At 28.7% G+C, this 27,408-nt stretch overlaps 6 protein-coding genes across 6 annotated transcripts; all 6 read left to right on the top strand.

The window, feature by feature from the left end:
• The first annotated feature begins 387 nt into the window (after positions 1-387).
• On the top strand, positions 388-1,373 carry LOC132919118 (trimethylguanosine synthase-like). Its single transcript, XM_060980465.1, has 4 exons — positions 388-439; positions 696-827; positions 895-1,199; positions 1,263-1,373. Exons 1-4 carry the CDS (start codon positions 388-390, stop codon positions 1,371-1,373), a joined length of 600 nt encoding a protein of 199 aa, XP_060836448.1.
• A 2,613-nt stretch (positions 1,374-3,986) lies between these two features.
• LOC132919119 (major centromere autoantigen B-like) lies at positions 3,987-4,424 on the top strand. Its single transcript, XM_060980466.1, has one exon. It carries the CDS (start codon positions 3,987-3,989, stop codon positions 4,422-4,424), a length of 438 nt encoding a protein of 145 aa, XP_060836449.1.
• Positions 4,425-4,712: 288 nt separating this feature from the next.
• Positions 4,713-5,474, top strand: LOC132919121 (tigger transposable element-derived protein 6-like). The gene has a single exon (XM_060980467.1). The coding sequence runs from the start codon at positions 4,713-4,715 to the stop codon at positions 5,472-5,474; it is 762 nt and encodes a 253-aa protein (XP_060836450.1).
• A 3,874-nt stretch (positions 5,475-9,348) lies between these two features.
• Positions 9,349-15,947, top strand: LOC132919122 (trimethylguanosine synthase-like). The gene is made up of 9 exons (XM_060980468.1): positions 9,349-9,400; positions 9,657-9,788; positions 9,856-10,160; positions 10,224-10,326; positions 11,954-12,056; positions 14,129-14,260; positions 14,685-14,862; positions 15,727-15,800; positions 15,893-15,947. The coding sequence occupies exons 1-9, from the start codon at positions 9,349-9,351 to the stop codon at positions 15,945-15,947; spliced, it is 1,134 nt and encodes a 377-aa protein (XP_060836451.1).
• Positions 15,948-16,006: 59 nt separating this feature from the next.
• LOC132919123 (trimethylguanosine synthase-like) lies at positions 16,007-16,990 on the top strand. The gene is made up of 4 exons (XM_060980469.1): positions 16,007-16,058; positions 16,313-16,444; positions 16,512-16,816; positions 16,880-16,990. The coding sequence occupies exons 1-4, from the start codon at positions 16,007-16,009 to the stop codon at positions 16,988-16,990; spliced, it is 600 nt and encodes a 199-aa protein (XP_060836452.1).
• A 6,066-nt stretch (positions 16,991-23,056) lies between these two features.
• LOC132919124 (tigger transposable element-derived protein 6-like) lies at positions 23,057-25,926 on the top strand. The gene has a single exon (XM_060980471.1). It carries the CDS (start codon positions 24,739-24,741, stop codon positions 25,924-25,926), a length of 1,188 nt encoding a protein of 395 aa, XP_060836454.1. The 5' UTR covers positions 23,057-24,738.
• The last annotated feature ends 1,482 nt before the right edge of the window (positions 25,927-27,408 follow it).

The following is a 27,408-nucleotide window of genomic DNA, read 5'->3' on the forward strand; positions in this document are numbered from 1 at the left end:
AACATATAATTAAAATTAGTTATGGAAAAAAAATGTTTGTAAATTATTTTTTTTTTATGATTTTGATTTTTAATTATAATTTTTAACGTTATTTGTTATATTTTAGAATTTAACAGGTAATCCAGATAATCAAAACGAAAGACATCAAAATTCAATACCATATCAAAAATTCCCAGAAAAACATTATTACAACAACAATTATGTACCTATAAAATATATTTTAAATTTAATAATAATAATTTTATAATTTTTTTTTTTATATTTTTCTCTTAGATTCATTATCAAAAGTCAACAATTACTAAAAACAACATTAACTCACAACCATTAATTTATACGAAAAAACCGAATTATTATCAACAAAAGCCAATCCCTTCAAAATATTGGGATATGAGATACATGCTGTTTTCTAACTTCGATCAAGGAATTGTGTTGGATGAGGGTAATTAAATTATATTATATGTAACACGTTGACTGCACATAATATGATATTTTCATGTAATTTTTTTTTTAAATAATATATGTATTTGTATTGAAATTATATAGAAACAATAATTGGGTAGGGCATATGCATTTATATTATTTAGAAATATTCCTTGACTATTTATTCGTCGCTAATATTTTAGCACTCACGAGCCACTAAATAGTGAATAGGATAAATGTGTTAAATTTTTTTTAAATCATATTTAATTTTACAGAGAGCTTTTATTCGGTTTGCCCCGAGATCTTAAGCTACCACATTGCAAAACGTTGCACTAATAATGTAGTGGTAGATCCCTTTTGTGGTGCTGGTGGCAATGTCATTCAATTAGCGAAAACCTGTAAAAAAGGTATTTTTATTAGTATTATTATTATGTAACATAATGTTTAGTAAATGTTTTAATAACTTGTGTTTAGTTATAGCGATTGACATCGACCCGGAGAAGATCAAGTTGGCACGGCATAATGCTAAGATATGCGGTGTTGAGGACAAAATCCACTTTATGGTCGGCGACTTTTTTTCGATTTATCATACGATAAAAGCTGATGTATTGTTTATGTCTCCGCCGTGGGGAGGACCCGGATATGCAATCAACAAAGTTTATAGCTTAAAGTCTATGTGTCATAGTCATTTTGGAGGAGGTTTTGATATTTTTAAACTCGCCAAAACTGTTGCACCAAATATTGCATTCCACATGCCAAAAAACACCGACATATCTGAAGTAAAACACGCACGATTATTGGTCTTAGGTATATACATTAAACTTTATATTATAATATTTCAGTGTTTGCGTTTGGCACAAGATTTCGGGAAAGTTGAAATTCAACAAAATATCATTAATGGTAAATTAAACTCAATCACAGCGTTTTACGGAAACTTTAATTGGAGTAACTGACAGTTGTCGTTACTCCAATTGAAAACATTGTTTTTATATTTCTCAATTATTATGCTTGTTCGTTAAAAATACCGTTTCTTCGTTTTTTCTTGGTAATTACCTTGTTTATTATTTTGGAGCAATTGCTTTTATATTTTATTAATTATTATTCTTGTTAAAAATTCAGTTTTTTCATTTTTTTCTTCGTTATTACTTTAACGTGTATTATATTGTATCAATGTCTTAAATATTTTATTAACTATTATGTTTGTTTTTTAAAAACGCAATTTTTCGTTTTTTCTTCATTATTATTTGAATGTGTTTATATATTTTATTTATAATTTTTTTTGTTAAAAATGCAGTTTTTCGTACTTTTTTATTATTATTTGAATGTTTTTATATTATTGTGACAATAACTGTTTGTATATTTTATTAATTATTATTCTTGTTAAAAATCCAGTTTTTTCATTTTTTTCTTCGTTATTACTTTAACGTGTACATATTGTTACAATTTCTTATATATTTTATTAACTATTATGTTTGTTTTTTAAACATGCAGTTTTTCGTATTTTCATCATTATTATTTGAGTGTGTTTATATTGTAACAATTGCTTATATACTTTATTTATTATTATTATTTTTTAAAAATGCAGTATTTTCGTAGTTTCTACATTATTATTTTAATATGTATATTATTGTAACAATAATTTTTTATATATTTTAATAATTATTATGTTTGTTAAAAATGCAGTTTTTTTATATTTTCTTCATTATTATTTGAATGTGTTTATATTATTGTAAAAGTAATTTTGTATATATTTTAATAATTATTATGTTTGTTAAAAATGAAGTTTTTCGTATTTTCTTCATTATTATTTTAATGTGTTTATATTATTGTAAAAATAATTTTGTATATATTTTAATAATTATTATGTTTGTTAAAAATACAGTTATTTTATATTTTTTTCATTATTTTAACGTGTATTTATTGTAACAAATTAATAGTATAATAATTTTATATTTATTTATTTAAAATATAAATATAAAATGTACCTATTGTTAAAAAAGTTATAGAAAATTAAAAATGATACCAGAGGTATACATGATGTAAATCAATTTGAAATGTAATTTTTCTCTTTCTGTAGGTATGTAAATATTAAGAATATAATACTGAAATAGAAGAATAAAATACTAAATAATATTATAGGTCATAAACTAATGTCTTTACTTAAATTATTTTGTTTTATTTAATAATTATAAAAAAAATTATAAATGAAAAGTAGTGCATTGGAGAGAAGCTTAATTTAAAAAAATATAAAATGTTAACTATAGTAGGGGCCAAATGTATGTGTTTTTGGTGTCACCGACGACAAATTAAAACTTGATATATACGTTATTTTAAAATATAACGTTTATTATAGAAATTTCTAAAGAACATATTGATTTTTTTCAATTATGGATCGACTGGGTTAAAATCTTTAAATCACGAATAGGTAATTAGTTTAACCTATCCAATGACGAATACACTTATGTCACTTAATTGGCACCTACTTGTTACTAGACAGCAAAGCGACTTCATTAGTTTTTTTTATATTGAATAGTATATAAAAGAAAATTACTATAAACAAATTTCATCCGATAACTAAATGCAAGTTTACTTTGAACATCGCTTATACAATATAATACATGATTTAATATGCGGAAAACTATATGCTAGTTAACGCCGCGTGTTCTATATAAATACAACACAATACGGTTTTACATTTATTTTGCACGTTTGTGCATAGTCGTATTGACGGTGTAATTATCACAATAGGTAATTATAATAAAGTATAATATGAAATAACAATTTATGATATTCAAGTTCATAAATAAATATATAATATTATATCGTTGTAGGCGTTATTCGCAACGGATAAATTTCATAGTCCGTAATAAAATTAAAGATAAATGTGTATCATTACGTCATGTTTATAAACGGAAGAAAAATATTTATCTTTATAAAAATGTATACAAAATTATTATTATTGATAAATCGATCAATTCAACTGTGATAACAATAAAAATTAATTGTCGGATGGTTCCGCGGGGCTTAATATTAGAATGCCTATGGCGGTAACTTTAGATTTTGATAACTGCGAATCTGTTTTTACGTGTTGTGTTACCTATAGTTGTACAGTCAACTCGCGATATAACGAAATTCGATACAACGAAAATCTCGATATAACGAATAAAACCACAGGTCCCTTGAAAATATCACGGTATAACGAACAAATGTAATGTATTTTGGTCACCTCGATGTAGCGAAGCGTTTTTGATCAAAACTCTTGCGATGTATTTAATTAATTAAGATAAGATACATGTCTCTAGTGTATAACTCCATGAAAAATATATAAAAATAAGTATGTTGCTATTACCACATAATAGATTACGAAGTTTTTCTGATGATTATTATGCGATAGTACACTTAAGTACAGTATCGCAATTAAGATAAGACTTATGTCGATTAGTGGCTCTATGCAAAATGTACGTAACATATCGGTACCGTTTTAGTTCTGTTCGTTGTGTGAAACGTGACCGTACGTTCAAAAATACGTCGCGTTTTACGAGTTATTACGATTTTTACGAATTATTATGAGTTCAAAACGAAAGTGTTTGTCAATTTCGGACAAGAAAACAATTATTGAAGAAATCGAGAGTGGTAAAAAGAAAAAAGAAGTCACAGATAGTTTTAAAATTCCGTTTTCGTCACTTTCTACAATTTTGAAACAGAAAGAAGCAATTCTTAATACAACTGACGCACAAAGTAGCCGGAAAAAGAGACGACTAAGTGAGTTTCCCCGTATAGAACAATGTTTATTCACTTGGTTCAATCAAGTTAGGCAGCAAAATATTCCCGTGAGTGGTATTTTAATCAAAGAAAAAGCTAAAAGTTATGCTGAAATGTTTGGAATCTCAGATTTTACTGCTAGTGACGGTTGGTTATCTAATTTTAAAAAGCGTCATAACTTGGTATTCAAAAAAAATTGTGGAGAAAGTGCAAGTGTCGATGAAGGTATCTGTAACGACTAGCAGATGATACTTCAAGACTTATTATGTGAGTACGATCCGAAAAATGTGTTCAATGCTGACGAGACAGGACTGTTTTTTAAATGTTTACCTGACCGAACACTAACGTTTAAAAATGAAAAGTGCCATGGAGGGAAACTTAGTAAGGAGCGAGTTACTTTACTTTTTGCGGTAAATATGGATGGATCGGGGAAGTTAAGGCCTTTATTTATAGGCAAGTCTGCTAAACCTAGGTGCTTTAAAAATGTCAAATCTTTGCCTGTGACGTATAGAAACAAAAAATAATCGTGGATGACAACCGAATTGTGGAACGAATGGCTTGAAACATTCAATAATGACATGCGAAAACAACATAGAAAAATTATAATTTTTGTTGATAATTGCACTGCACATAACAACCCCCCAACTCTCTCTAATGTACGAATTGAGTTTCTTCCAGCAAACACAACCTCGAAACTCCAACCTCTGGACCAAGGCATTATTAAAAACTTCAAACTTTCTTATCGAAAGGAAATTGTATTTGAATTTTTGGCTTGCTTGGATAATAATGATTCTCCGAAAGTAATCGTCTTGACTGCTATAATGATCAGCCACAAATCTTGGAACAATGTGACTACACAAACAATTCGTAACTGCTTTAGAAAATGTGGATTTGTGAAAACTATTGATAATGAAGAAGAAGAATTCCCTATCACTTTAGAAGTTGACACTCAACATAACACATTATCTACTGTTCTAGACGATCAATTGACGTTAGAAGATTATGTTGCTATCGACGATGATTTAGCTGTTTGTGTGTCTCTTACAGACGATGAGATTTTTGCCAGTTTTAATAACGAAGAAGGTAATGACGAAGAAAATGACGAAGAAGAATCTTTTGAAGACCCCATCGTAACATCGAAGGAAGCCAAATTAGGTCTTCGCGCCGTCTTAAGTTATTTACAGAGATATGATATTGACGATAGTGTGTTTTCTAGCATTTTAAATCTGGACAATACTATTGATAAGGTAAACTCAAGCAGTTGCAAACAATCAAAAATATCTGATTTTTAAAAAAAATAAATACACACATGTATAGCGATTTATTATAATATGTACATTTTAAAAGCAATATTATTATTAAAGCATATTTTTATTAGAAATATTATTACATACATATTTATATTGAAATTAAACAATAAATACATGCTTATATGACTCATATATTTTATACATATGTATATTGTATACGAATAATAAAATTATTAAATAAATATGTACATACATATGTATTTGTATTTTATTGATTTAAATTTTGAATTTTTGTTTTAAATCTCGTTATAACGAATTCAATTAGTATATTCTCTTGATATAACGAATTTCGATGTAACGAACTTACGATAAAACGGATTTTTTTCTCGGTCTCTTGAAATTCGTTATATCGCGAGTTGACTGTATTTAGTTTTTATAGTTAGGTACTAAAAGTTGATAATCAAGAATTTTTCAATGACATTTAGTACAATACAAATTGAAATGGCCATACAAATCGATAATATTTGTACCGTATTGACTCCGATATCAGACTAACAACGAATTGTAAATTATAATTACTATATAAACCATACTATTTATATAAACTAAAATTATTAAAATTAAATCAACTGACAATTTTATAATAATATGGTTTTATGGAGTAATTGATGTAGGTACTGTCCCAAATTAACGAATACCGCGCGGTAGCCAGTATGGGGTACTATTAAGTATATACAGTATATAGTAAAACACTAAATTATAAGTAAAAAAATTATATGATTACAGGATTAAAATAAATAATACATGATACTTGACTATATTGAATACAAGATTCCTCGTAAGTTATCCTTACAGAAATTGAAACATTTTGTTTTTTATGAAAAATAACTTTGAACAGTAAATTTATCCATGAATCTCTTACGATAATAATTAATAACAAATATATATTAATATTATAATATACTGGCTTAACACTATAAACAATTAAAATTATATTTGGCTGAATAAACGGTTGTCAGGTTCTAATTATTATAATATCGCCCATGACGACGACAACAAACAACATTATTAACGCAATTTATATTTTTGTTTCTCATTGTCACTTCATATTTTTTTTCAATTCATACTCATTTACATTTCATGTTTAATTTCATTTCAAATTTTTATTCATTTCGTTAGTACTGAGATCGCAAACGAGTCTGTGCAAAAAGAACACATCTTTGTTTTCTATAGTCACAGAATATTTGTAAAGCGGATCCATACTAACAATGAATCGGAATTATCCGAAAGCGATGAACGACACACCGAAATGGACGTCCATCAAAAACACGAATTTATTAAAAAAACCTAATTATACTACTCGGTCCGGAAATATGGTAGAAGTTATATACGGCCGCAACCAAAGCAGATTTTTTGACAAAAAAATTACTTTGGCTTGCACCTTCTTTGTGGCCAATAAAAAGTAAATACCTATTATTAACAATAATAAAAAAACAATTTTTAGTATTTTATCCAACACGAATTTCGTTTGTTTCCGGCGACAACTAACTTTCCGTTTTCCACCAATACCTTTTTCTGTCAAATTAGAAATTTTTTTCCAACTCAGATACAAGTTCTGAAAATAAAATAAATGTTTATATTGGATATTTTTATTTTTCTGTTGGTATAAATATTAAATTCTTACTAATTATTATTAGCCAGATAGAAATTATTTTAATGGGGATTTATTTAAAGTTAATAGGTTTGGACTTAGGAAGAGAGTCCATCATTTACCCTATTTCCGTCGAAATATAAAATTGATTTTTAAATTTTGTATACGTTTTTATAGGCATAATAGACGTCCGATTAGAAACAAATCTGCAGTAGTTGAAAATAAAACCTCTAATGATGACTTCTATTCGGATAAACTTAAATTTTGTACTACAGCTATTGGGGATGACGAAAAAATTAATTATACTACGTAAGTAAACTAAACTATTTCATTGAGCTAATTAAATGATTAAATATTGTTAAAAATTCATTGTATTCGATTTTTTAATCCATCAATATCAAAATTGAAAATTGAAAATATGCTAAAATAATCAAACTATAATAAAAATTTTTTTTTTTAATTAAATAATATTTACTATTCAGCATAAATTATTCATGTTGAAAATTATCACATAAGTATACATATATATATAATATGAATATTGTTCTTACTATATTATTGTTATAAATAAGTATGTTACAAATCATAATTAAATAAATTTGTTGAATATACCTATACTATATAATTATTTATATTGTACTATTACAGAATAAAAATAAAAATAAAAATTTGAAATTTTGGGCAATAACATTCTTAAATAAATCAATAAACATTAAAATTTTTATTTTGTTACAGGGGATTGGACGATAACTTGAGAAATATTAATTCGATTCTTGAGGATCTAGGTTTTCTGTCTACTTTTAATGATGCGTATACTCGAACAGTTCATCCATTAAAAATAAAATGTTTTAATGTCGATAAACAGTTTAATACCGGACATGGTTCAAATTTTTATACTGCGAAAAAACCAGAAGTAAATATATATACTTGCTTGTTAAATAAAATATTTAAGCGAATAATTTTAGATTACATCACAAGTCTCGGGTTAATTGTGAATAAAATACTTAGATTAGTGATAGAAAAATTATGAGTGGTGAGTGTTAGGCACATAAATATAATCATTTAGTCTTTTTACATAGTTATATTGTTAGTCTTAAGAGTAGATGTTACATTTCAATAAATTTTTACATTTTAGCAATTTTTATTTGAATGGAAAATTAATAGTTTAGAACAAATTTAATATTTATAGTTATGCAGTTATGTTTTATGTTAAACAACATTTATAAGTGCAGTATAAAGCTTGTCAGTGGGGCCGATTACAAGGGATATTATAATATATATATGTTTATTTGTAATATTACTCGTTGTATTAAATTAAAAATAATAAAATTATAATAGTTTATGAGACTTGATGTTCAATATTTATTTATATCTTAAATTACTATACAATAATATATCTTACCAATATTATTATCTCTATATAATTTATTTTTAAATTTAAACCGTTTTTTGAGAATAATTGTTATTATTATTTTTTTTTTTATTTTAGAATAGATATAATCAAAACGGAAAATATCAGAAGCCGATAATCTTTGAAAAATTTCCAGAAACTTACAACTATAACGTATATAAAATATATTTTTAATTTAATAATAGTTTTAAACATTTATTTTTCTCGGTTGCACTCTCGGGTAAAATTTAATAATTCAATTATTTGACAACTATTTTGTGGATAAATTAAAGAATCATTTCAACTTTCTAAGTAATATTATGATATCCGAAATTTAATGCATATTATAAAATAATTTTTTTAAGGTTTATAATACTTAGAACTTTTTGATTTAAGTAACGAGATTAATAAGAAATTAAGAATATTATGTTTTGTTGTTTATATTTTGAATACAATTCTTTACAGACTTAAAAAATATAACATAATAATAACATATAATTAAAATTAGTTATGGAAAAAAAATGTTTGTAAATTATTTTTTTTTTATGATTTTGATTTTTAATAATAATTTTTAACGTTATTTGTTATATTTTAGAATTTAACAGGTAATCCAGATAATCAAAACGAAAGACATCAAAATTCAATATCATATCAAAAATTCCCGGAAAAGCATTATTACAACAACAATTATGTACCTATAAAATATATTTTAAATTTAATAATAATAATTTTATAATTTTTTTTTTATATTTTTCTCTTAGATTCATTATCAAAAGTCAACAATTACTAAAAACAACACAAACTCACAACCATTAATTTATACGAAAAAACCGAATTATTATCAACAAAAGCCAATCCCTTCAAAATATTGGGATATGAGATACATGCTGTTTTCTAACTTCGATCAAGGAATTGTGTTGGATGAGGGTAATTAAATTATATTATATGTAACACGTTGACTGCACATAATATGATATTTTCATGTAATTTTTTTTTTAAATAATATATGTATTTGTATTGAAATTATATAGAAACAATAATTGGGTAGGGCATATGCATTTATATTATTTAGAAATATTCCTTGACTATTTATTCGTCGCTAATATTTTAGCACTCACGAGCCACTAAATAGTGAATAGGATAAATGTGTTAAATTTTTTTTAAATCATATTTAATTTTACAGAGAGCTTTTATTCGGTTTGCCCCGAGATCTTAAGCTACCACATTGCAAAACGTTGCACTAATAATGTAGTGGTAGATCCCTTTTGTGGTGCTGGTGGCAATGTCATTCAATTAGCGAAAACCTGTAAAAAAGGTATTTTTATTAGTATTATTATTATGTAACATAATGTTTAGTAAATGTTTTAATAACTTGTGTTTAGTTATAGCGATTGACATCGACCCGGAGAAGATCAAGTTGGCACGGCATAATGCTAAGATATGCGGTGTTGAGGACAAAATCCACTTTATGGTCGGCGACTTTTTTTCGATTTATCATACGATAAAAGCTGATGTATTGTTTATGTCTCCGCCGTGGGGAGGACCCGGATATGCAATCAACAAAGTTTATAGCTTAAAGTCTATGTGTCATAGTCATTTTGGAGGAGGTTTTGATATTTTTAAACTCGCCAAAACTGTTGCACCAAATATTGCATTCCACATGCCAAAAAACACCGACATATCTGAAGTAAAACACGCACGATTATTGGTCTTAGGTATATACATTAAACTTTATATTATAATATTTCAGTGTTTGCGTTTGGCACAAGATTTCGGGAAAGTTGAAATTCAACAAAATATCATTAATGGTAAATTAAACTCAATCACAGCGTTTTACGGAAACTTTAATTGGAGTAACTGACAGTTGTCGTTACTCCAATTGAAAACATTGTTTTTATATTTCTCAATTATTATGCTTGTTCGTTAAAAATACCGTTTCTTCGTTTTTTCTTGGTAATTACCTTGTTTATTATTTTGGAGCAATTGCTTTTATATTTTATTAATTATTATTCTTGTTAAAAATTCAGTTTTTTCATTTTTTTCTTCGTTATTACTTTAACGTGTATTATATTGTATCAATGTCTTAAATATTTTATTAACTATTATGTTTGTTTTTTAAAAACGCAATTTTTCGTTTTTTCTTCATTATTATTTGAATGTGTTTATATATTTTATTTATTATTTTTTTTGTTAAAAATGCAGTTTTCGTACTTTTTTATTATTATTTGAATGTTTTTATATTATTGTGACAATATCTGTTTATATATTTTATTAATTATTATTCTTGTTTAAAATTCAGTTTTTTCATTTTTTTCTTCGTTATTACTTTAACGTGTACAAATTGTTACAATTTCTTATATATTTTATTAACTATTATGTTTGTTTTTTAAATATGCAGTTTTTCGTATTTTCTTCATTATTATTTGAATGTGTTTATATTGTAACAATTGCTTACATATTTTAATTATTATTATTTTTGTTAAAAATGCAGTATTTTCGTATTTTTTTCATTATTATTTGAATGTTTTTATATTATTGTGACAATAATTGTTTATATATTTTATGAATTATTATGTTTGTTAAAAATGCAGTTTTTTTGTATTTTCTACATTATTATTTTAATATGTATATTATTGTAACAATAATTGTTTATATATTTTATGAATTATTATGTTTGTTAAAAATGCAGTTTTTTCGTATTTTCTACATTATTATTTTAATATGTATATTATTGTAACAATAATTTTGTATATATTTTAATAATTATTATGTTTGTTAAAAATGAAGTTTTTCGTATTTTCTTCATTATTATTTTAATGTGTTTATATTATTGTAAAAATAATTTTGTATATATTTTAATAATTATTATGTTTGTTAAAAATACAGTTATTTTATATTTTTTTCATTATTTTAACGTGTATTTATTGTAACAAATTAATAGTATAATAATTTTATATTTATTTTTTTAATATATAAATATAAAATGTATACACATCTAATATATTTGAATTTCGTGTTAAAAAGTTATAGAAAATTAAAAAGGATACTAGAGGTATCCATGATGATTTAAATCAATTTGAAATATTTGTCTAGGTCAGTGGTTCCCAAACTTTTTTTCCGCGGTGCCTTTTTTGGACCCAATTTTTACCCACGGTGCTCTGCTGTGAATAACTCGAAAGACAGAACAAAAAAAAATTTTCATTGATAACCAATTTTACGTAGACTACGGTGCCCCTAGGGGCACCGCGATGCACAGTTAGGGAACCGCTGGTATATAGTATTTGGATCTAATACATGTCGTATGTTGTATGTCAATATTGTCAATTGCACCGAAAAATATCAAGAAGAATTCCTAAAAATACATATTTTGTGTACAATATTAATGTCAATTGCCATTAATTTTAGAACTTATAGTGTTACAGATAAGTTGTGATGATCATATTTCGTAAATAAGTAATTTACAAATATGTTTGGTAACAGGGGTTGAACGTTTGGTCACATTGATCCAAAAGCCAACACGTTTTGGTACAAATAAACACAACGTTTGGGCACATAAAATAAAAGGTCTTTTCGTTTTTACCTGGTAAATTAGAGAACGTTTGGGTACACTTTATAAACACGTGATCTACAATAGTGGTACACTCATGTCTCATATACTTTATCTCCAAACCAGTTAATATCAAACTCATATTATTATGATTATTCTATGATTATTATCGTAGTATACTCGACTACGAATTTTGTCGGAAAATAAAGTAATTAATACAGATAAGTAAATAAATAAAATAAGATTAACCAAATATATTGACAAATATTTTAATAAAATATGGCAAAATAAAATAATTAAAATATTAACTATAACAAAAATAAATATAAACGTTTTTTGGAGACTAAGAGCCATCCTCCTCGCGGTATCTCCTGGATAACGCTATAATAATATAATAATAATAAAATTTAAAGTAAAAAAGTAAAAAAAGTGTAACTAAATGTGGAATTATTTAAAAAAATGTTATGTACCAAAACGTTTTATTGAATTTATGGGTCTGAAAAAATTTGTAACTAAACGTGTGTTCCCAATCGTTCTACAAAATACCAGGTAAAAATGTAATTTTATGTTCAAACGTGTTACGGCCATGGTAACTTTAGATTTTGATAACTGCGAATCTGTTTTTACATGTTAGATAACCTAGTTTTATCTAGTTTTTATAGTTATTAAAAATTGATACTCAAGACATTTTTCAATGACATTTAGTACAATCCAAATTGCAATGGACATACAACTCGATAATTTTTGTACAGTATAGAGTATAGACTATAGACTCCGATATCAAACTAACAACGAATTGTAAATTATAATAACTGTATTTACCATACTATTTATATAAATTAAAATTATTAAAATTTAAATAACAGACAATTTTATAATAATATAGTTAAAATGTTATTTTTTTATGGCGTAATTGACGTATAATTATCAGGTAGTGTACTAGTGTAGTAGTGTTACAAATTCGGCACAACTAATGAATACCGCACGAAGCAAGTATATGGTACTATTATGTATAGAAAGTATAGTAGAACACTAGATTATAAGTAAAAAAATTTTATTATTACAGGATTAAAATAACTAATAGATAATACTTGACTATATTAAATACAAGATTCCTCGTAAGTTATCCTTACAGAAATTGAAACATTTTGTTTTTTATGAAAAATAACATTGAACAGTAAATTTATTCATGAATCTCTTACCATAATTATTAATAACAAACATATATCAATATTATAATATACTGGCTGAACACTATAAACAATTAAAATTATATTTGGCTGAATGAACGGTTGTCAGGTTCTAATTATTATAATATCGCCCATGACGACGACAACAAACAACATTATTAACGCAATTTATATTTTTGTTTCTCATTGTCACTTCATATTTTTTTTCAATTTATACTCATTTACATTTCATGTTTAATTTCATTTCAAATTTTTTTTCATTTCGTTAGTACTGAGATCGCAAACGAGTCTGTGCAAAAAGAACACATCTTTGTTTTCTATAGTCACAGATTATTTGTAAAGCGGATCCATACAAACAATGAATCGGAATTATCCGAAAGCGATGAACGACACACCGAAATGGACGTCCATCAAAAACACGAATTTATTAAAAAAACCTAATTATACTACTCGGTCCGGAAATATGGTAGAAGTTATATACGGCCGCAACCAAAGCAGATTTTTTGACAAAAAAATTACTTTAGCTTGCACCTTCTTTGTGGCCAATAAAAAGTAAATACCTATTATTAACAATAATTAAAAAACAATTTTTAGTATTTTATCCAACACGAATGTCGTTTGTTTCCGCCGACAATGAACTTTCTGTTTTCCACCAATACCTTTTTCTGTCAAATTAGAAAATTTTTTCCAACTCAGATACAAGTTCTGAAAATAAAATAAATGTTTATATTGGATATTTTTATTTTTCTGTTGGTATAAATATTAAATTCTTACTAATTATTATTAGCCAGATAGAAATTATTTTAATGGGGATTTATTTAAAGTTAATAGGTTTGGACTTAGGAAGAGAGTCCATCATTTACCCTATTTCCGTCGAAATATAAAATTGATTTTTAAATTTTGTATACGTTTTTATAGGCATAATAGACGTCCGATTAGAAACAAATCTGCAGTAGTTGAAAATAAAACCTCTAATGATGACTTCTATTCGGATAAACTTAAATTTTGTACTACAGCTATTGGGGATGACGAAAAAATTAATTATACTACGTAAGTAAACTAAACTATTTCATTGATCTAATTAAATGATTAAATATTGTTAAAAATTCATTGTATTCGATTTTTTAATCCATCAATATCAAAATTGAAAATTGAAAATATGCTAAAATAATCAAACTATAATAAAATTTTTTTTTTTAAATTATATAATATTTACTGTTCAGCATAAATTATTCATTTTGAAAATTATCACATAATTATACATATATATAATATGAATATTGTTTATACTATATTATTGTTATAAATAAGTATGCTACAAATCAAAATTAAATAAATTTGTTGAATATACCTATACTATATAATTATTTATATTGTACTATTACAGAATAAAAATAAAAATAAAAATTAGAAATTTTGGGCAATAACATTCTTAAATAAATCAATAAACATTAAAATTTTTTTTTTGTTACAGGGGATTGGACGATAACTTGAGAAATATTAATTCGATTCTTGAGGATCTAGGTTTTCTGTCTACTTTTAATGATGCGTATACTCGAACAGTTCATCCATTAAAAATAAAATGTTTTAATGTCGATAAACAGTTTAATACTGGTCATGGTTCAAATTTTTATACTGCGAAAAAACCAGAAGTAAATATATATACTTGCTTGTTAAATAAAATATTTAAGCGAATAATTTTAGATTACATCACAAGTCTCAGGTTAATTGTGAATAAAATACTTAGATTAGTGATAGAAAAATTATGAGTGGTGAGTGTTAGGCACATAAATATAATCATTTAGTCTTTTTACATAGTTATATTGTTAGTCTTAAGAGTAGATGTTACATTTCAATAAATTTTTACATTTTAGCAATTTTTATTTGAATGGAAAATTAATAGTTTAGAACAAATTTAATATTTATAGTTATGCAGTTATTTTTTATGTTAAACTACATTTATAAGTGCAGTATAAAAGAATAATTGTTAACATTATTTATTTTTTCTTATTTTAGAATAGATATAATCAAAACGGAAAATATCAGAAGCCGATAATCTTTGAAAAATTTCCAGAAACTTACAACTATAACGTATATAAAATATATTTTTAATTTAATAATAGTTTTAAACATTTATTTTTCTCGGTTGCACTCTCGAGTAAAATTTAATAATTCAATTAATTGACAACTATTTTGTGGATAAATTTAAAAATCATTTCAACTTTCTAAATATTATTATGATATCCGAAATTTAATCCATATTATTAAATAATTTTTTTAAGGTTTATAATACTTAGAACTTTTTGATTTAAGTAACAAGATTAATAAGAAATTAAGAATATTATGTTTTGTTGTTTATATTTTGAATACAATTTTTTACAGACTTAAAAAATATAACATAATAATAATTAAAATTAGTTATGGGAAAAAAAATGTTTGTAAATAAATTGATAATTATTTTTTTTTTTGATTTTAATTTTTAATAATAATTTTTAACGTTATTTGTTATATTTTAGAATTTAACAGGTAATCCAGATAATCAAAACGAAAGACATCAAAATTCAATATCATATCAAAAATTCCCGGAAAAGCATTATTACAACAACAATTATGTACCTATAAAATATATTTTAAATTTAATAATAATAATTTTATAATTTTTTTTTTATATTTTTCTCTTAGATTCATTATCAAAAGTCAACAATTACTAAAAACAACACAAACTCACAACCATTAATTTATACGAAAAAACCGAATTATTATCAACAAAAGCCAATCCCTTCAAAATATTGGGATATGAGATACATGCTGTTTTCTAACTTCGATCAAGGAATTGTGTTGGATGAGGGTAATTAAATTATATTATATGTAACACGTTGACTGCACATAATATGATATTTTCATGTAATTTTTTTTTTAAATAATATATGTATTTGTATTGAAATTATATAGAAACAATAATTGGGTAGGGCATATGCATTTATATTATTTAGAAATATTCCTTGACTATTTATTCGTCGCTAATATTTTAGCACTCACGAGCCACTAAATAGTGAATAGGATAAATGTGTTAATTTTTTTAAATCATATTTAATTTTACAGAGAGCTTTTATTCGGTTTGCCCCGAGATCTTAAGCTACCACATTGCAAAACGTTGCACTAATAATGTAGTGGTAGATCCCTTTTGTGGTGCTGGTGGCAATGTCATTCAATTAGCGAAAACCTGTAAAAAAGGTATTATTATTAGTATTATTATTATGTAACATAATGTTTAGTAAATGTTTTAATAACTTGTGTTTAGTTATAGCGATTGACATCGACCCGGAAAAGATCAAGTTGGCACGGCATAATGCTAAGATATGCGGTGTTGAGGACAAAATCCAGTTTATGGTCGGCGACTTTTTTTCGATTTATCATACGATAAAAGCTGATGTATTGTTTATGTCTCCGCCGTGGGGAGGCCCCGGATATGCAATCAACAAAATTTATAGCTTAAAGTCGATGTGTCATAGTCATTTTGGAGGAGGTTTTGATATTTTTAAACTCGCCAAAACTGTTGCACCAAATATTGCATTCCACATGCCAAAAAACACCGACATATCTGAAGTAAAACACGCACGATTATTGGTCTTAGGTATATACATTAAACTTTATATTATAATATTTCAGTGTTTGCGTTTGGCACAAGATTTCGGGAAAGTTGAAATTCAACAAAATATCATTAATGGTAAATTGAACTCAATCACAGCGTTTTACGGAAACTTTAATTGGAGTAACTGACAGTTGTCGTTACTCCAATTGAAAACATTGTTTTTATATTTCTCAATTATTATGCTTGTTCGTTAAAAATACCGTTTCTTCGTTTTTTCTTCGTAATTATTATACCTTGTTTATTATTTTGGAGCAATTGCTTTTATATTTTATTAATTATTATTCTTGTTAAAAATTCAGTTTTTTCATTTTTTTCTTCGTTATTACTTTAACGTGTATTATATTGTATCAATGTCTTAAATATTTTATTAACTATTATGTTTGTTTTTTAAAAACGCAATTTTTCGTTTTTTCTTCATTATTATTTGAATGTGTTTATATATTTTATTTATTATTTTTTTTGTTAAAAATGCAGTTTTTCGTACTTTTTTATTATTATTTGAATGTTTTTATATTATTGTGACAATAACTGTTTGTATATTTTATTAATTATTATTCTTGTTAAAAATCCAGTTTTTTCATTTTTTTCTTCGTTATTACTTTAACGTGTACATATTGTTACAATTTCTTATATATTTTATTAACTATTATGTTTGTTTTTTAAATATGCAGTTTTTCGTATTTTCTTCATTATTATTTGAGTGTGTTTATATTGTAACAATTGCTTATATACTTTATTTATTATTATTTTTTTTAAAAATGCAGTATTTTCGTATTTTTTTCATTATTATTTGAATGTTTTTATATTATTGTGACAATAATTGTTTATATATTTTATTAATTATTATGTTTGTTAAAAATGCAGTTTTTTCGTATTTTCTACATTATTATTTTAATATGTATATTATTGTAACAATAATTTTTTATATATTTTAATAATTATTATGTTTGTTAAAAATGCAGTTTTTTTATATTTTCTTCATTATTATTTTAATGTGTTTATATTATTGTAAAAGTAATTTTGTATATATTTTAATAATTATTATGTTTGTTAAAAATGAAGTTTTTCGTATTTTCTTCATTATTATTTTAATGTGTTTATATTATTGTAAAAATAATTTTGTATATATTTTAATAATTATTATGTTTGTTAAAAATACAGTTATTTTATATTTTTTTCATTATTTTAACGTGTATTTATTGTAACAAATTAATAGTATAATAATTTTATATTTATTTATTTAAAATAGAAATATAAAATGTACCTATTGTTAAAAAAGTTATAGAAAATTAAAAATGATACCAGAGGTATACATGATGTAAATCAATTTGAAATGTAATTTTTCTCTTTCTGTAGGTATTTAAATATTAAGAATATAATACTGAAATAGAAGAATAAAATACTAAATAATATTATAGGTCATAAACTAATGTCTTTACTTAAATTATTTTGTCTTATTTAATAATTATAAAAAAAATTATAAATGAAAAGTAGTGCATTGGAGAGAAGCTTAATTTAAAAAAATATAAAATGTTAACTATAGTAGGGGCCAAATGTATGTGTTTTTGGTGTCACTGACGACAAATTAAAACTTGATATATACGTTATTTTAAAATATAACGTTTATTATAGAAATTTCTAAAGAACATATTGGTTTTTTTCAATTATGGATCGACTGGGTTAAAATCTTTAAATCACGAATAGGTAATTAGTTTAACCTATCCAATGACGAGTATACTTCTTGTCACTTATTTGGCACCTACTTGTTACTAGACAGCAAAGCGACTTCATTAGTTTTTTTTATATTGTATGGTATTTAAAAGAAAATTACTGTTCGAACGCGGATCTACTAAAGCGCATTATCGCGACTTATCAATTTCCCCCCTCCCTCTTCGAAGTTCGCCATCGTACCGAAGCCGTGAGTGCTAATTTTATATAAGCTGTGCCGCCATCGGCCAGCCTTTATATTAGATATTACACTTTTTTCCTGGCGTTCGGGCCTGACGCATCGTTGCGTCTGTTCGCCGCCTTGTGCCGGGTTGTGCGGCCAAACCGCGTGTGTGGTAAATGCGTTTGCATACATATTTTAAGCCGTTGTGGCATTTTGCGAACTTATACGCGTTCTTTTCCAGCGGTCGACCGCAACGGTCGATATACCTTTTTTGCCGGTCGTGGCATCGCGTATCGTCACCGCAGTTGTGCCTTTTTCGCGTCTTGTTCGGCCACGTGGTCGACGAGGTTTTTATTTTTTGTGCGTTGTTGCCATAAAATCACGCATAGTTGCGTTGCTGTGCTGGTATTCATACACCAAAATTAATTATTATATTACATTCGTGTGCGTCGTGTAACGTGCTGTCCGAGAAAACAACGTGTTTAGACGAGCTCTTCTGTGTGTTGTCGCCACAGAATCTAACACGGTGTTTTTCGTCACCTGGTGTGACGCGTGCATCTCAATATCATCATCATTGTTCCAGCGTTCCGGACCACTAGGCAGAGCTCGAGCGGTGTCGGTATCGTTAACCTATTTTTTTGTATTTTCATTAATTGTACTGTTTGATTTATTGTAATTGTCATATACACAAATTATTTATTTTATTATTATTTAATGGGCGCCAACATTTGGTAGCAGAGCGTGGTTCCGACCTCAGTGGGGGGTTCGGTAGCGGTGTGTTGGTCCGTGTTTTGCCTTGGTATTTTGGTGCTAAGTACAGTGCTTGGGTGTTCCCCGGACGTTGACATTTATTGTCTATACGTGTGTATTAGTTGACCGGCCTTCCCCGTGGGTGATTATTATTATTAGTACTATTTAGGTACTGTTAAATTAAATTAAGTTAATGTGTGATGCGCGCATAGTGCAGATAGTAGTATATGGCTGATATAGGCGTTTATTAACATTAAGTTAACCGCGCGTTGGTCGTGGTGTTTGCTATCAGCTGTACTGTAGATTAACGTTAGAGGTAATTCTACGCATCACCTGGATATCGTCGATATATTCAATAAGTTAATGCGTATACGCGATAGCCGTCAGTTTTGATATCGTCGATATATCTAAACTACACTTAATTAGTCGTGTCGGTTGCGACATTGATATCTCCGATATATCAATTGCACTAACGTCGTAGGTATACTACGTAATTTGCGCCTGTCGTTGAAGTGATATCGCCGATATATCATTATTATTATTTATTATTCGCGCCGGTCGCTGTGAAATATTTTATATAACATTTTGGGTATTGTCCGTTCACTCCGGTTGTTTATACCGTGTTGTGATTTAATTCGTAAGAATTCATTCGGTTGTAGTCTTCCATAGTAGCGTAGGGTGGGGTCCGCTACCATGGCCGAAGATGAAGAGCGTCTCCGTCGTTTTACAAGATTATTAAAATTGAATACTATAAAGCGCGCGACTGTGATTGCGCAAATTCGAAGCACACATGATGTGGCATTACGTGTCGTTACCGACAATAGCTTAGTCTCCCTGTACTCCTTTTACGTGGCTGACCTAGACTCTTTGTGGCACGAGTTCAAGTCTTTTGATCTGGTCGTATTAAACTGTTTGTTTGAGCTTAACAGGGCGGACGAGTATTCGTTAGACTTACATTCTACCATGCGCAAACTTGTCGACATGTCCAAAACCGTTTGGACACAAATATGTCATATGGGCACGGAGCGTATTATTAAAGCACATCCGACGACCTTTGAGTCAATTCCGCGAACGTCGAAGACTGTCCGCAGCCAATGTATTAGTTTTCCGAGTGGACATTTTTCGGAAGTGTTACCGACCCGTCCGTCTGCGTCCGATATAAATTCAGTCGTGTCCCGCCCAACCGCCACACCATTGTTGAATCGTGATTATGATATGTTAGATTGTAATTTGTTGACGTTCAGGTCACCATTGGCCAAGTTGGTTTTTACGCTCGGGCCTGTAATGAGATCGCCGAATTTCGTAAGGCCGTGTATTTATGATTTGTTTAGAAACGGGCCGCTCCTCCCCCCCGATATTATCTGTGCAGTCCGCGCTGCCAATGGAGCTCATAAGTGGTCATTGAACTTTGTTAAAGGTTCGGCCGTGTTAAAGCGCGTAGTCGCGCCGCCGCCGCCGCCTGTGTTCCCACTCCACCCCGTGGTATTCCGTAGGCCTACAATGTGCGTACAAAATCCGGAACGCTATCGCGATGCGTATCCGTCGTTATCGATATATTATTTACCTGCACGTCGCCGTCTTCAATACGTGATGGGATCGCCGTCGTCATTACGTCAATGGGCAGACGTGACAAGTATCGTGGTTTGGGTAATAGGCCTTCACAAATCGTTTAAAAAATATATGTTCAATCGCGGGTATCAGATCCGCACATTGTTAATGACCGGTTTCTTTGGACAGTATATTAAATCATCGAACGTCGATAGGGCGTTGCGTGGCATAATGCCGATTATTCCAGCCCGACTCCTCTTATACTGGTGTAACACACATGGAGCGAACGGCGATCCGTTGGAATGGGACGACTCATCTCCGTCGCTATCCTTATGTGATTTACCCAAATTTCTGTCGTCGTGTATCACGCGTATTGTTGATATGACCAACCAATTGTCTACGCGTACTTGTAATATTGACCACATGTTGCATACTGTGGTTCATAGGCGTCGTAAGAGTGCCACTCGTGGTCGACATAACTGTGACCCGTCGGTCCTTGTTGTCATTTGCGAAGCTTGGGTATCGTATATATTACCTCCAAGTAATTTGTTTCCGTATATAGTTTTTGACGGAGGCGGTCGACCGCGGCGCTTAGCCCGGTCTAAGCGCGAACGTACCATTTACGTAACGTCGATCTCTTGCGTCTCACAGCACTTCGGTCACCGATTGCACCGATTGTTGTGCTCCACCAATCCGTGTGTCAGTACCACGATGCGTTCCGCATCGTCATCGGGACAGGGGGCAGACCCGTTACATATGTACGAATTGCGGCTAATAATTGTCCGTCGAAAGGTAAGGAGTGATGTAATATGTCCATGGTGGCATTATTACCCACCAATAATTTGAAAATGATTTACTATCATTGTCGCGTCCTTTTGTGTCACCTATAAGCACTGTGCTCCTTGACACGACGCGTCTGGCTCACCAACCCAACCACCTGTTAATTATTTTATTGTATTGCACGTTATTTAACTATGTATAGACATATCGCTACTGGTTGGGTGTTGGAACGGGGGGAGTCCTCAGGTATAAAGCCGAAATATAATTTGATCGGTATTATTATTATTATTTTGTAATTTATATTATTTTGTTCAAGCGGCACTATTGTTTTGTGTCCATAATTGTGTACATTATTTTGATATCGTCTTACGACTGGTAAAATGATTGTTTAATTATAAATTTATAAATTATGTTTATTTCACTTTTACAAAATTATTAATTATTTTTTATAGTGCCTTTGCGACTTTCATTTTGTTGTACGGACATACGTCCTTAATATATTTTTTTTTGTATTTTTACAATTATTTATTACCTGAATCATATTCTGTTCATTGGATTGTTTTTTTTTTCTATTATATATGTGTTTAATGATTTTTTCTCTCCTTATAAAAAAAAAATAATGTGAGCCATTGGCACTACAATTTGTAACAGGTTATGAGACCGGCAGCTATTGACGTCGTACTTCCATCTTCATTGGACTTCCGATCCGGTTCTCTCGTCAACGCAAGTGATGCAAAGCCTCACGAGGGGAGGATGTTCGAACGCGGATCTACTAAAGCGCATTATCGCGACTTATCAATTTCCCCCCTCCCTCTTCGAAGTTCGCCATCGTACCGAAGCCGTGAGTGCTAATTTTATATAAGCTGTGCCGCCATCGGCCAGCCTTTATATTAGATATTACACTTTTTTCCTGGCGTTCGGGCCTGACGCATCGTTGCGTCTGTTCGCCGCCTTGTGCCGGGTTGTGCGGCCAAACCGCGTGTGTGGTAAATGCGTTTGCATACATATTTTAAGCCGTTGTGGCATTTTGCGAACTTATACGCGTTCTTTTCCAGCGGTCGACCGCAACGGTCGATATACCTTTTTTGCCGGTCGTGGCATCGCGTATCGTCACCGCAGTTGTGCCTTTTTCGCGTCTTGTTCGGCCACGTGGTCGACGAGGTTTTTATTTTTTGTGCGTTGTTGCCATAAAATCACGCATAGTTGCGTTGCTGTGCTGGTATTCATACACCAAAATTAATTATTATATTACATTCGTGTGCGTCGTGTAACGTGCTGTCCGAGAAAACAACGTGTTTAGACGAGCTCTTCTGTGTGTTGTCGCCACAGAATCTAACACGGTGTTTTTCGTCACCTGGTGTGACGCGTGCATCTCAATATCATCATCATTGTTCCAGCGTTCCGGACCACTAGGCAGAGCTCGAGCGGTGTCGGTATCGTTAACCTATTTTTTTGTATTTTCATTAATTGTACTGTTTGATTTATTGTAATTGTCATATACACAAATTATTTATTTTATTATTATTTAATGGGCGCCAACAATTACTATAGACAAATTTCATCCGATAACTAAATGCAAGTTTACTTTGAACATCGCTATAACAATATAATACATGATTTAATATGCGGAAAACTATACGCTAGTTAACGTCGCGTGTTCTATATAAATACAACACAATACGGTTATACATTTATTTTGCACGTTTGTGCATAGTCGTATTGACGGTGTAATTATCGCAATAGGTAATTATAATAAAGTATAATATGAAATAACAATTTATGATATTCAAGTTCATAAATAAATATATAATATTATATCGTTGTAGGCATTATTCGCAACGGATAAATTTCATAGTCCGTAATAAAATTAAAGATAAATGTGTATCATTACGTCATGTTTATAAACGGAAGAAAAATATTTATCTTTATAAAAATGTATACAAATTTATTATTATTGATAAATCGATCAATTCAACTGTGATAACAATAAAAATTAATTGTCGGACGGTTCCGCGGGGCTTAATATTAGAATGCCTACGGCGGTAACTTTAGATTTTGATAACTGCGAATCTGTTTTTACGTGTTGGGTTACCTATAGTTGTACAGTCAACTCGCGATATAACGAAATTCGATACAACGAAAATCTCGATTTAACGAATAAAACCACCGGTCCCTTGAAAATATCTCGGTATAACGAACAAATCTAATGTATTTTGGTCCCCTCGATGTAGCGAAGCGTTTTTGATCAAAACTCTCGCGATGTAACGAATTTTTATAAATTTGGAGCTTTCTATAACGAATTTTTAATTTTAATTAAGATAAGATACATGTCTCTAGTGTATAACTCCATGAAAAATATATAAAAATAAGTATGTTGCTATTACCACATAATAGATTACGAAGTTTTTCTGATGATTATTATGCGATAGTACACTTAAGTACATCGCAATTAAGATAAGACTTATGTCGATTAGTGGCTCTACGCAAAATGTACGTAACATATCGGTACCGTTTTAGTTCTGTTCGTTGTTTGAAACGTGACCGTACGTTCAAAAATACGTCGCGTTTTACGAGTTATTACGATTTTTACGAATTATTATGAGTTCAAAACGAAAGTGTTTGTCAATTTCGGACAAGAAAACAATTATTGAAGAAATCGAGAGTGGTAAAAAGAAAAAATAAGTCACAGATAGTTTTAAAATTCCGTTTTCGTCACTTTCTACAATTTTGAAACAGAAAGAAGCAATTCGTAATACAACTGACGCACAAAGTAGCCGGAAAAAGAGACGACTAAGTGAGTTTCCCCGTATAGAACAATGTTTATTCACTTGGTTCAATCAAGTTAGGCAGCAAAATATTCCCGTGAGTGGTATTTTAATCAAAGAAAAAGCTAAAAGTTATGCTGAAATGTTTGGAATCTCAGATTTTACTGCTAGTGACGGTTGGTTATCTAATTTTAAAAAGCGTCATAACTTGGTATTCAAAAAAAATTGTGGAGAAAGTGCAAGTGTCGATGAAGGTATCTGTAACGACTGGCAGATGATACTTCAAGACTTATTATGTGAGTACGATCCGAAAAATGTGTTCAATGCTGACGAAACAGGACTGTTTTTTAAATGTTTACCTGACCGAACACTAACGTTTAAAAATGAAAAGTGCCATGGAGGGAAACTTAGTAAGGAGCGAGTTACTTTACTTTTTGCGGTAAATATGGATGGACCGGAGAAGTTAAGGCCTTTATTTATAGGCAAGTCTGCTAAACCTAGGTGCTTTAAAAATGTCAAATCTTTGCCTGTGACGTATAGAAACAACAAAAAATCGTGGATGACAACCGAATTGTGGAACGAATGGCTTGAAACATTCAATAATGACATGCGAAAACAACATAGAAAAATTATAATTTTTGTTGATAATTGCACTGCACATAACAACCCCCCAACTCTCTCTAATGTACGAATTGAGTTTCTTCCAGCAAACACAACCTCGAAACTCCAATCTCTGGACCAAGGCATTATTAAAAACTTCAAACTTTCTTATCGAAAGGAAATTGTATTTGAATTTTTGGCTTGCTTGGATAATAATGATTCTCCGAAAGTAATCGTTTTGACTGCTATAATGATCAGCCACAAAGCTTGGAACAATGTGACTACACAAACAATTCGTAACTGCTTTAGAAAATGTGGATTTGTGAAAACTATTGATAATGAAGAAGAAGAATTCCCTATCACTTTAGAAGTTGACACTCAACATAACACATTATCTACTGTTCTAGACGATCAATTGACGTTAGAAGATTATGTTGCTATCGACGATGATTTGGCTGTTTGTGTGTCTCTTACAGACGATGAGATTTTTGCCAGTTTTAATAACGAAGAAGGTAATGACGAAGAAAATGACGAAGAAGAATCTTTTGAAGACCCCATCGTAACTTCGAAGGAAGCCAAATTAGGTCTTCGCGCCGTCTTAAGTTATTTACAGAGACATGATATTGACGATAGTGTGTTTTCTAGCATTTTAAATCTGTACAATACTATTGATAAGGTAAACTCAAGCAGTTGCAAACAATCAAAAATATCTGATTTTTTTAAAAAATAAATACACACATATATAGCGATTTATTATAATATGTACATATTAAAAGCAATATTATTATTATAGCATATTTTTATTAGAAATATTATTACATACATATTTATATTGAAATTAAACAATAAATACATACTTATATGACTCATATATTTTATACATATGTATATTGTATACGAATAATAAAATTATTAAATAAATATGTACATACATATGTATTTGTATTTTATTGATTTAAATTTTGAATTTTTGTTTTAAATCTCGTTATAACGAATTCAATTAGTATATTCTCTTGATATAACGAATTTCGATGTAACGAACTTACGATAAAACGGATTTTTTTCTCGGTCTCTTGAAATTCGTTATATCGCGAGTTGACTGTATTTAGTTTTTATAGTTAGGTACTAAAAGTTGATAATCAAGAATTTTTCAATGACATTTAGTACAATACAAATTGAAATGGCCATACAAATCGATAATATTTGTACCGTATTGACTCCGATATCAGACTAACAACGAATTGTAAATTATAATAACTATATTAACCATACTATTTATATAAACTAAAATTATTAAAATTAAATCAACTGATAATTTTATAATAATATGGTTTTATGGAGTAATTGATGTAGGTAGTGTCCCAAATTAACGAATACCGCGAAGGTAGCCAGTATAGGGTACTATTAAGTATAGACATTATATAGTAAAACACTAAATTATAAGTAAAATAATTATATTATTACAGGATTAAAATAAATAATAGATAATAATTGACTATATTGAATACAAGATTCCTCGTAAGTTATCCTTACAGAAATTGAAAACATTTTTTTTAAAGAAAAATAACTTTGAACAATAAATTTATCCATGAATCTCTTACGATAATAATTAATAACAAAAATATATTAAAATTATAATATACTGGCTTAAAACTATAAACAATTAAAATTATATTTGGCTGAATGAACGGTTGTCAGGTTCTGATTATTATAATATCGCCCATGACGACGACAACAAACAACATTATTAACGCAATTTATATTTTTGTTTCTCATTGTCACTACATATTTTTTTTCAATTCATACTCATTTACATTTCATGTTTAATTTCATTTCAAATTTTTTTTCATTTCGTTAGTACTGAGATCGCAAACGAGTCTGTGCAGTAAAGAACACATCTTTGTTTTCTATAGTCACAGAATATTTGTAAAGCGGATCCATACTAACAATGAATCGGAATTATCCGAAAGCGATGAACGACACTCCGAAATGGACGTCCATCAAAAACACGAATTTATTAAAAAAACCTAATTATACTACTCGGTCCGGAAATATAGTAGAAGTTATATACGGCCGCAACCAAAGCAGATTTTTTGACAAAAAAATTACTTTAGCTTGCACCTTCTTTGTGGCCAATAAAAAGTAAATACCTATTATTAACAATAATAAAAAAACAATTTTTAGTATTTTATCCAACACGAATGTCGTTTGT

The sequence above is a fragment of the Rhopalosiphum padi genome, chromosome 2, assembly GCF_020882245.1.
Source record: "Rhopalosiphum padi isolate XX-2018 chromosome 2, ASM2088224v1, whole genome shotgun sequence".
Taxonomy (NCBI): domain Eukaryota; kingdom Metazoa; phylum Arthropoda; class Insecta; order Hemiptera; family Aphididae; genus Rhopalosiphum; species Rhopalosiphum padi.

What these genes read in the sequence shown, in the direction of transcription:
- LOC132919123 (XM_060980469.1), top strand. Translation starts at nt 16,007, where the DNA reads ATGAGATACATGCTGTTTTCTAACTTCGATCAAGGAATTGTGTTGGAT. An exon ending in AGGAATTGTGTTGGATGAGG is followed by an intron (nt 16,059 to 16,312) that starts GTAATTAAATTA and finishes TTAATTTTACAG; the next exon opens with AGAGCTTTTATTCGGTTTGC. An exon ending in AGCGAAAACCTGTAAAAAAG is followed by an intron (nt 16,445 to 16,511) that starts GTATTATTATTA and finishes ACTTGTGTTTAG; the next exon opens with TTATAGCGATTGACATCGAC.
- LOC132919124 (XM_060980471.1), top strand. Translation starts at nt 24,739, where the DNA reads ATGTTTGGAATCTCAGATTTTACTGCTAGTGACGGTTGGTTATCTAAT.
- LOC132919118 (XM_060980465.1), top strand. Translation starts at nt 388, where the DNA reads ATGAGATACATGCTGTTTTCTAACTTCGATCAAGGAATTGTGTTGGAT. An exon ending in AGCGAAAACCTGTAAAAAAG is followed by an intron (nt 828 to 894) that starts GTATTTTTATTA and finishes ACTTGTGTTTAG; the next exon opens with TTATAGCGATTGACATCGAC. An exon ending in AAAACACCGACATATCTGAA is followed by an intron (nt 1,200 to 1,262) that starts GTAAAACACGCA and finishes ATAATATTTCAG; the next exon opens with TGTTTGCGTTTGGCACAAGA.
- LOC132919119 (XM_060980466.1), top strand. Translation starts at nt 3,987, where the DNA reads ATGAGTTCAAAACGAAAGTGTTTGTCAATTTCGGACAAGAAAACAATT.
- LOC132919121 (XM_060980467.1), top strand. Translation starts at nt 4,713, where the DNA reads ATGACAACCGAATTGTGGAACGAATGGCTTGAAACATTCAATAATGAC.
- LOC132919122 (XM_060980468.1), top strand. Translation starts at nt 9,349, where the DNA reads ATGAGATACATGCTGTTTTCTAACTTCGATCAAGGAATTGTGTTGGAT. An exon ending in GAAAAAATTAATTATACTAC is followed by an intron (nt 14,261 to 14,684) that starts GTAAGTAAACTA and finishes TTTTTGTTACAG; the next exon opens with GGGATTGGACGATAACTTGA. An exon ending in TATCAAAAATTCCCGGAAAA is followed by an intron (nt 15,801 to 15,892) that starts GCATTATTACAA and finishes TTTTTCTCTTAG; the next exon opens with ATTCATTATCAAAAGTCAAC.